General features: G+C 44.3%; 1 protein-coding gene across 1 annotated transcript in view; it reads right to left on the reverse strand.

The window, feature by feature from the left end:
* The window catches only part of AHCTF1 (AT-hook containing transcription factor 1), a 132,432-nt gene extending 121,996 nt beyond the window's left edge, over window positions 1-10,436 (reverse strand). The window contains exons 1-2 of the mRNA XM_063443190.1: window positions 10,164-10,436; window positions 7,198-7,326 (exon numbers count right to left, since the gene is read on the reverse strand). Of these exons, the coding sequence (XP_063299260.1) occupies window positions 7,198-7,318 (121 nt within the window). The 5' untranslated portion in view covers window positions 7,319-7,326; window positions 10,164-10,436. The remainder of the gene's footprint in view (window positions 1-7,197; window positions 7,327-10,163) is intronic.
* Between the last annotated feature and the right edge of the window lie 301 nt (window positions 10,437-10,737).

Genomic DNA, 10,737 nt, shown 5'->3' on the forward strand with positions numbered 1-10,737 from the left:
ATATACAGGGAGTGCAGAATTATTAGGCAAGTAGTATTTTTGAGGATTCATTTTATTATTGAACAACAACCATGTTCTCAATGAACCCAAAAAACTCATTAATATCAAAGCTGAATATTTTTGGAAGTAGTTTTTAGTTTTAGCTATTTTAGGGGGATATCTGTGTGTGCAGGTGACTATTACTGTGCATAATTATTAGGCAACTTAACAAAAAACAAATATATACCCATTTCAATTATTTATTTTTTACCAGTGAAACCAACATAACATCTCAACATTCACAAATATACATTTCTGACATTCAAAAACAAAACAAAAACAAATCAGTGACCAATATAGCCACCTTTCTTTGCAAGGGCACTCAAAAGCCTGCCATCCATGGATTCTGTCAGTGTTTTGATCTGTTCACCATCAACATTGCGTGCAGAAGCAACCACAGCCTCCCAGACACTGTTCAGAGAGGTAAATCTTGTAAATCTCACATTTGATGATGGACCACAGGTTCTCAATGGGGTTCAGATCAGGTGAACAAGGAGGCCATGTCATTAGATTTTCTTCTTTTATACCCTTTCTTGCCAGCCACGCTGTGGAGTACTTGGACGCGTGTGATGGAGCATTGTCCTGAATGAAAATCATGTTTTTCTTGAAGGATGCAGACTTCTTCCTGTACCACTGCTTGAAGAAGGAGTCTTCCAGAAACTGGCAGTAGGACTGGGAGTTGAGCTTGACTCCATCCTCAACCTGAAAAGGCCCCACAAGCTCATCTTTGATGATACCAGCCCAAACCAGTACTCCACCTCCACCTTGCTGGCGTCTGAGTCGGACTGGAGCTCTCTGCCCTTTACCAATCCAGCCACGGGCCCATCCATCTGGCCCATCAAGACTCACTCTCATTTCATCAGTCCATAAAACCTTAGAGAAATCAGTCTTGAGATATTTCTTGTCCCAGTCTTGACGTTTCAGCTTGTGTGTCTTGTTCAGTGGTGGTCGTCTTTCAGCCTTTCTTACCTTGGCCATGTCTCTGAGTATTGCACACCTTGTGCTTTTGGGCACTCCAGTGATGTTGCAGCTCTGAAATATGGCCAAACTGGTGGCAAGTGGCATATTGGCAGCTGCACGCTTTACTTTTTCTCAGTTCATGGGCAGTTATTTTGCGCCTTGGTTTCTCCACACGCTTCTTGCGACCCTGTTGACTATTTTGAATGAAACGCTTGATTGTTCGATGATCACGCTTCAGAAGCTTTGCAATTTTAAGAGTGCTGCATCCCTCTGCAAGATATCTCACTATTTTTGACTTTTCTGAGCCTGTCAAGTCCTTCTTTTGACCCATTTTGCCAAAGGAAAGGAAGTTGCCTAATAATTATGCACACCTGATATAGGGTGTTGATGTCATTAGACCACACCCCAGATGCACATCACCTAATATGCTTAATTGGTAGTAGGCTTTCGAGCCTATACATCTTGGAGTAAGACAACATGCATAAAGAGGATGATGTGGTCAAAATACTCATTTGCCTAATAATTCCGCACTCCCTGTGTATGTATATGTATATATATATATATACACACACACATACACACACACACACACACACACACAGTGGGACCTCGGTTTACGAATTTAATGCGTTCTCCGGGACATTTCTTATTGTGAAACATTTGTAAACCAAAAAGCGGTTTCCCATAGGAATGCATTGAAAACCAATTAATCCGTTCTGGAGGTCAGAAATAAGTCAAAATGAGCTGGCATGGAAACCAACCCACAATGCAGAACACACAATAAAAGGCATGCAAACGATGAAGCTCAGCTCCCTACCTTTCCACAGCTTGAGAAATGCACCAAAAAGTCTCAAAACAACTGCAAACAATTTCCAGAATGGCACCAAAACGCTATACAAAAGCCGCTCCAACACCCCACACTCGACGCCACGTGCTACCCACAGGCTCCAGCATGCAGGGGGCGGTGCTAGAAACATCCCACATGCAATTGTGTCTTGTGAAACAAATTTGTAAACCGAGGCATTATTTTCATTTGTAAACCGAAAATTATGTTAACCGAGGTGTTTGCAAACCGAGGTGTGTGTGTGTGTGTGTGTGTATATATATATATATATATATATATATATATATATATATATATATATATATATATATATATATATATATATATATATATATATATATATATATATATATATATATATATATATATATATATATATATATATATATATATATACACACACATACACACAGTGTGTTTATCTGTGTCATGTATCAATGTCTGTGTGTGTCAGGGTGCATGTGTGTATATGTGTCGGTGTCTATATGAATTTGTGTGTATGTGTCGGTGTATTTATATGCATCTGTGTGTTAATGCGCATGAATATCTGTAAGTATATATGAAAGAATGTTTGTGGTAGTGTATGTGCATAAACCCAATCAGTCAAACACCAGCACAACATACAAGCACACTCATGCAATCTTAAAAATATTACATACAAACACACCCCTTCAAACTCAAATACTTCACACAAATGTACATCCTCATTTAAGTGAACATTACATTCAGACACACCCCTGCAATCAAACACAAACATTACAAACACACACCATGTATTAAAACACAATAAATGTATACAAACACCATTACTGTACATTAAACTATAGTGCTAGTAAATGCCACAGTGCTGTATAGATATGCAACCTAGAAATTTTGACTTTGGGTGCCTTGGAAAAATACTGAAATATTTGGGTACCACTGGTATAGTATGTCAGGTACACTTTAAATAAACACTCAAGCTACCATAATTATTTTATCTCAATTAAAATGATTATGGTGTCTGGTGCAGTCTTACCTTCAAGGGGCAGGGGATAGTATGGCTGAATGTAACTAGGGACAGCAGTATTAGAAATACAATTTGAATTCCTAACACTTATGTTCATTATAGTGTACCTTACAAGAACACTAAAGTGTCAGGAATTAAACATGTATTTCTGATACTATGTGCAGCATAGGTGACCCGCTACCTCTGTGTGCTGTAAAAAAAAATTTAATTTTCTCCCATGTCACTACGGTCTCGCTGCAGTTGGTCCTGCCTCAGACCATCAGACAATCCAAAGCATTTATAGGACAGCATTGGGAGGCTATTGTGCATGTGCAACAAAACACCACGCTGCACTGAATGCACTGAATCAATGCAAAGCATGGAGCCGCTACACACTGAGCAGCACTGAGATAGAAACTCTCTCTAGTGGCTGAGTGACTGCCACTAGAAGTGTTAGTAGGCAGCAATGTAAACATAGCCTTTTCTTGAAAAAGCAGTGTTTACACTGAAAAGCCTTCAAGGACAGATTACAGACACCAGTACTGGCTATAGTGTCATTTTAAGTATAAACTACAAGCTATGGAGCTATAGAGCAATGCTTTATGTGCCAGGAAACCTCCCGGTTTTGAAAACCAGCTTTAAAAAACTCAGACAGGGGGGCAGGGCCTGACCGCCATGCTGACCGGTCGCATGGCACAGAGGCTCTTGCTGAATAAATGGCAGAAATACTACACTTACTGCCCGAAATCAGACGTAATAGCCCGTTAATTTGCACAGGGGGAGGTTGGCGCCACCGTAGACTCCGAGATCAGGAGTTTTGGGGCCCCCGGCGGTACAAAACTTTGGAGCCTGCGGCCTACTCTGGACAGGAGTGGGGCGGACAGCCGCTGTCCCGCTCGCAATCCTGGCTGCCACACTAAAGCCCTGTGATATGCCTCGCAGCCCCCCCCCCCCCCCCATCTTGGGCCGGGGGTTATCCCGGTCCCCACTGGAGAGAACCAAGGCCCTGCTACACACATCAGCGGGGAGCACTTGGCACCAGGGACCATGTGCTATGCCACCAACATGGAAGCCTCAGAGCCCACATGAGGCGTGACCACACTCACTGCTAGCAGGCTGCATCAGAAACAGAGCCATTACAGTTTGAATCCCTGGATTATTGCAGTGTAACCCTTTCACTACCAGACGGAGTAATCTCAACTTACCTAGCTTCTGTACATAGATACTGGGCCTGGTACCCACGATGGCCTTCCTGGGCATTGAGCGCCTAAAGGACATTCCTTGCCCTGCAGCCCTACTCCTGGATGGAACACACGGGCCAGGAATCACGTTGCCGGCCATTAACTGTACCGGAGCCGAGGGTGCAAGCGGTCCGCTCAGACGGCGCAGAGTGGCATCTACAGGACTCACCCCCAAATCAAAATCCAGCTCACACTACACACAGATCGGCGGCAGGACCATTACAAATCCAGGGGATCCGGCAAGCCTGACAACATACCGTCTCCAGCAGAGTGGCTTTCCCCAACGAGACCCCAGTGAACATCAAAAAGTAAGAAGGAGGGGGAAAAAAGCTGTCAGCACAGCATCACCTGAACGAAAGAGGCACCAACCAAACACCGGAGTGGGATGAAGCCCCAACCTGTGAACCCAGAGACTGAAAGCCACAAACCCACTAGACACAGAATAATTTTGGGGACTGAACTTTGTCACAACACTATCACCCAAGGGCAAACCACACCACACACACTCACATACTGGATACCAACCTACCCAAAACCAACGCACAATCCAGCATACCACAACAACATAACAACATAACCCACCAAGCTACATATGTAGGGTTAAGATGTCTGTGCACGTAATGCTTTGCCTCTTTGTCACTCCACTAACCTCTTCTACCGCTAAGCTACATACCACCTTTCTATGAGCATAATCTCAAGCGTACCAAACTATATCGTATGCATATCTAACCTTGAATGATTCCTACATACCATAACTTGTCGACGTCTCATAGCTAGTTAACCTCGTGTTATAATATAATATATGTTTATTACCTACTATAATTTGCTGATGTTTCAGAACATATTAATTTCACATACTATAAAATGCGCTGTTCAAAATGCCGCTAAACAAAATGCTATGGATATGCTTGCAGCAGCTGTTGTGGCTCTGCACGCTCACGGTTACCCTAAGCACAAATAAAATTAAGAATTAGGGGGCGGGGCCGGGCCGAGCGGTCGCAGGGAACAACAGCTCCCGCATAACAAGCTCCATCTACACTAAAAATCGGGATTTCAACGGAATTCAGCGACTAACAACCCCGACCAGCAGTGTATGCAAGCTACCAGAGCCGGGGTGAGGCTTGCTCCTGGAGTTCCAGTCCCCCGGAGGTGGGTTCACCGCAGCACCAAGCGAGACCCAACCTGGCGGTGAGTGAAGTGGACGGCCGCCACTTCGCTATCCTGCCCAACAGTGCCTGACGTGCACATAGCGCATCGGACGACCCGGTCCTGTTCCCCCCCCCCCACCGGACCGGGGGGGTGATCCCGGTCCATGCCTCAAACTTGATCATGGAGGCACTACTCGACCATCATGCAGGCCCAAGACCCACAGCCAAGATGGCGGAGACCGATCTGCAGATCCTGAGGCAGATGGCGGACGGGAACTGGCTGCAAACGTGTTGGGACCCACACAGTACAGCAGCACCCGAACCCGGAGACACATCAGCAGCAAGACCCGGCACATCGCTCAACCCATATGGACGGAACCACCCATGGGACCGATCGCCCTTCTTCTGGGCTGGGTGCTCACCTAGAGGAATCCCTCTGCAGCCTGCCATACTCCCTGGGAGAAGACTGCGATCCGGCGGAACCCGGGGCCCACGATCCTGCTGAAGGGATCAATGGTGAAAGGGCACGAGCGCCTGTTAAGGCCTCAGGCCTCAGGCTGGTAGCCCATGGTAGCGGTACCACCACAACATCAGGAAATCCTAAACTCGAGAGCCGGAACCACGAAACGCTTACCCAGGTTTTGGGCCACAAACCCTCGCCACTGCCGACAGGTAAAAGCCTGTAGACTGCTTTGAACTGTCTGATTGCCTGGCTGCACACAATCCAGGGCTCAGCGGGCAGGGCCCGTACACAACAGGCATTCTCCTCTAGGCAACATGCAGAAACAGACGGGACTTAACTCATCTATGTAATTATCATGCATACTGTGTTTTCTGCCTAAACGAATCAACATATGTCTTTTCACTGTGTTCAGACATGCATGCAAACCCCTTAGCCCGTACTAAACAGTGATATCTTGAATTTTGCTTACTGCTGTCACTAGACTAACTGTATTTGTGTTAATAAGTTAAACTCACAACCCACATACCTCCTAGTGCTTAATGCCACCATGAGTTACCGTAACACTAGGCTAATCAGGCTGCAACCTTAACGCTACACAACCGGTGAGAGCCAAATATGGGAGGGCTACCTGCCTGTTAATATGCAGCTGATGCCTATCTATGCTATCAATCCCAGTCCGGCTGCATATGCTACCATTAACTGACACACTAAAACTTAGCAAAATGAGGCACTAAATCGTGTATTGTATACTGCACAGACGTTCCTGTTATCTGTACGCGCTACTGAACAAGGTATCCATATAGCCGGTTAAACTCAGTTAGACCACCAAGTACACTCCCTTGGCATACCTGACAACCAGTGCGAACACGAGGCTTAATACCGCTGAGCCAATTTAAATCGCCCCTCTCCTGGCCTCCATAGAATAGCCTTAAATCATATTACTCACTCTGAGGTTGCTACACGAAATAATTTCTGACAGAAAGCTTTTACTCGTTGTATGACATCTTTATCTAGCCTGTTTAAAACTCGACTCCTTTAAGCGACACACAAATTATAAAAATAAGGCATTATTATCCTGGAAATGTAACTAACAATGTTTTAACCCCAAGCTGTACGTTCTCTATGCATTTTCCCTTCTTTATTCTGTATCCCACATATGTGCCTTAATAAAAGAAAGATTTACATAAATTAAGAATTAAAAAAAAAAAAACAGACAAAAAGTGCGGAACAGTTCTCATTGGCACCATAACTACATTATGTTGCAGAGGTAATTGTACATCGAGTAGCAATTTAACAGAGCATTCACACAGCAAAATATAAAAAAAATACTGACTCAATTAGTTTTATAAACAAAGACCACAAACATGTGGAGGAAACAAACAGAATACATAAAAGGTATTGGAGCGGGAGTTTGGGAGAAACTATTTAAAAAAAAAAAAAAAAAGAAAGAAGAATAAGGGCAAACATGCAATTTTGATTCATTGTACGGTTACATTTTGGCAGGTAGGTGCACTCACCAGAGACAAACTTGCCGCGAAGGACTGAATCTAGATTTATTTCATCTTCTTGAAGACCTTTTACGGTTACCTCAGGAAACTGCAGCAAACTGCTGCATAGTTGTGCAGTTTGATTTTGCATATTGGCTCCTAAAAACAATATGGTACAACTTGAAAACAGATTTACATGCTTGTTCAGTATAGACTAGATACAACGCTTTTTTTGTGTGTGTAATCTAGAGTGTAAACCAATACAGAATGTATTGAAGTTTATGTTACATTCAACAGATACAGCTTCATCTGTTTTGTGTTAGACCTGCCACAAAGCTTCCAAAAGGTAAATTGCAAATACGTTGGAGGAATACATACAAACACACATATAGTTACAGTATAATAAATGACTCAAGACCATCAAGTTCAACCTTTAAAAGTGACACTATAGGTACCCAGACCACTTTAGATCATTGAAATGGGCTGGGAGCAGTGTCCCTTTACATTTAGTCTATCAAGGTAAAAAAACATTGCAGTTTTAGAGAAACTGCAATGTTTACATAGCAGTCCTAAGACTGCCTCTAGCTAATAGTGTTTCATGAAGTTTCACAGTTTTACTTCATGAACAACCTATATGTCCACATCCAGAAAAAACCCACAAGCACTGAGGCAATGTTTTCCTATGGGGAAGGCCTAATGCTTTCCACTCATGTGCATTAGGTACCCTACTGGCTGACGTCTAATGAGGCAGAGTGTGACGCAGCACTGAGGGACATCAGTGCTGGAATTGGGTAAGTGAATAAATGGTGATTTCACTCTTAAAGGGGGTTGGGGGGCAATAAAGGAACACCTTAGTGTTAGGGATACATCTATGTATTACTAGCTCTAAAGTGTTCCTTTAACCCCTAAAAAGACGGAGGGAAGTGTACACGTTCTGATCAAAACAAAGCCTGGAATTTGACTGTCTGTTCAACCATAATTTCATAAGTGCACACACACACATACATATATAAATATAATTTTGTTCCGAAGAAACAGGGCTTTCATTTCACATCAAATATTTATATATGAAAAATTTTAATATGGAAACAAAATTAGAAATTAAGAATTATTTTTTGAGTTCTGCATGGCATTATCTGTCAATGTCATAATACTGTTAGCTTTTATTGCAATAAAATACATATATTTGTATTCAGTGATAACTAAACGAATATAACAGTACCCCCCATATACAGGTTATATAGAGTTTTGGAAAATTACAGGGCTTAGCCATTTCAGTTTGCCAGAACTGTCCAGGAATGAGAATTACTGCCATGACATAACATTTGCAAAAGTAGACCCACGATATTCAATATGGGGTATGTGCAGTCTTTTTAGTAGCCATTTAGTCACAAACCTGGCAAAAGTTATTGTTTATATATTTAGATTTTATTTGCATTTTGCACACACAAATGACACTTTTACTGATTATATCACACACAAATTGCATGCTTTAATGTTTTGAATTATTAATATGCTTACTTACAATTTTTAAGCTTGAGATGGTCTCCTCAAGGCAGCTTTTGCCTCCAGTATATCATTAAATGACCACTATAGAGCCAGGAAAACAAACTCGCTTTCCTGGAACTATAGTATTAACAGGTCCCGTCCCCCCCCCCTGATAGCCCCCCTCCCGCCGGGCTCTAGAGGGAGGAAGGGGTTAAAGGCTTACCTTTCTCCAGCGCCAGGCTCCCTCGGCGCTGAGGACTCTCCTCCCTCTTCCGCCGAATGCGCGGCAAGAGCCGCGCACGCAGTCAGTACATAGAAAGCATTCTCAATGCTTTCCTATGGACGCTGGCGTCTTCTCGCTGTGAAAATGACAGTGAGATGCGCGGAAGCGCCTCTAGCGGCTGTCAATGAGACAGCCACTAGAGGCTGGATTAACCCGAATGTAAACATAGTTGCTAGGAAACTGCTATGTTTACAGCAGGCAGGGTTAACCCTAGATGGACCTAGCATCCAGACCACTTCATTGAGCTGAAGTGGTCTGGGTTCCTATAGTGGTCCTTTAAAGCAGCTATGTCACAATCAATGTCCCAGAAAAAAAATCACGTTTTAGCTGTTTTGAGTTTAGCTACTTTGCTTAAAATATGAAATACACCTTGATTTTCATAATCTCAGTTACCTCACAGTATACCTAGCAGAGAATACCTAGGGTTGTGAAAACTACACCTATCATTTTTATATGTTAAAGTCCCCCCCTTGCATATAAAGTGTTAAAAAAAAACAACAACTTAATTTACTCACCCAATTCCAGCGCAGATCTCCCTCGGCGCTTGGTCGCACTCCGGCTCCTCTGACTGGGGGACCTAATGCGCATGCACAGCGAGCACCTTAGACCCACCCCATAGAAAAGCATTGCCTCAATGCTCTCCTATTGGCATTTCATGGACGCTGGATGTCCTCATGCAGAGCATGATGACGTCCAGCGTAGTTTAAGGTACTCCTAGTCACTCAGAATCCCGAGAGCATCTCTAGTGACGGTTGGATAGAACGCCAATGGGGGGCAGTCTGAGTCCGGCAAGGTAATTATTGCACTCTCTCAAAAACTGTAATGATTTATATTGCTGGACTAAATGGGACAGGGACAATGCACCCAGGCCACTTCAATGAAATGAAGCAGTCAGGGTGCCTCTAGTGTCCCTTTAACGGCCACCAAAATAAAGAGTTGCCCTAAAACATGTGGAAGTGGTACACTACAGGCCTCCTTGTGCATCACTTGCTCACATTATCTCCTTGGATCGCTTGGATTCCCCATACCGCAGGGCAGCAGCTCAGTGTTAATAATCAATATATAGAAGATATATGGACATACAACATGGTGGATCTGACAACCCACAGTCCTTTACACCCCCCCCCCCCCCCCCTACATGTACCAGCACCCCTCCCCATTACCCCCCATACAACATGTACAGTGCACACAGGCGGCCATGCTCGCAGCCAGCCGGGGAGGATACCTGAGGGCAGACGGTGTCAGGCCTGATCTCCCACACGCTCCAGCCTTGCCGCCTACACCGAGCCCGGTATCACAGGTTAACAGGGGATCTGGTATGCTGCGCTGTGGCCTCTGCTGCTCTCCAATACAAGATAGAGCCGCCCGATCTCTACAGCACTCTGTGCATTTAAACCGATAAACACGGGGCCTGCGCCTGCAGCCACAACTTCTCAGCGAGGGAGCAGCGAACCACGCCCCCTGCGACCCGGATTCACTCGGCTCTCCAGTGAGCGCGTCGCCTGCTCTAAGGGGCGGGGCTTGAGCCGGACATGACCTGGGTAATGGAGCAAACTGAGCACGGACTTTGGTTTGGTCACGTGGTCCTTCTACTTGCTCGCGAGTGGACCGTTGGTGCAGTGATGGGCGGGGTTTACACGTTCTGGTGCGAGATCACGATGCGCCACGCCCCCCACACTCAAGGCGGGAAGTTATCTTTTTATTTTTTTCCCACTGGTTGGTTGAACCAAATTATGTCATACAGGACAGCGCGACTCTTAGCTGTGATTTATCCTCAATACATTCCTTTTTTTTTTTTT

The sequence above is a fragment of the Pelobates fuscus genome, chromosome 2 (genome assembly GCF_036172605.1).
Source record: "Pelobates fuscus isolate aPelFus1 chromosome 2, aPelFus1.pri, whole genome shotgun sequence".
NCBI lineage: Eukaryota > Metazoa > Chordata > Amphibia > Anura > Pelobatidae > Pelobates > Pelobates fuscus.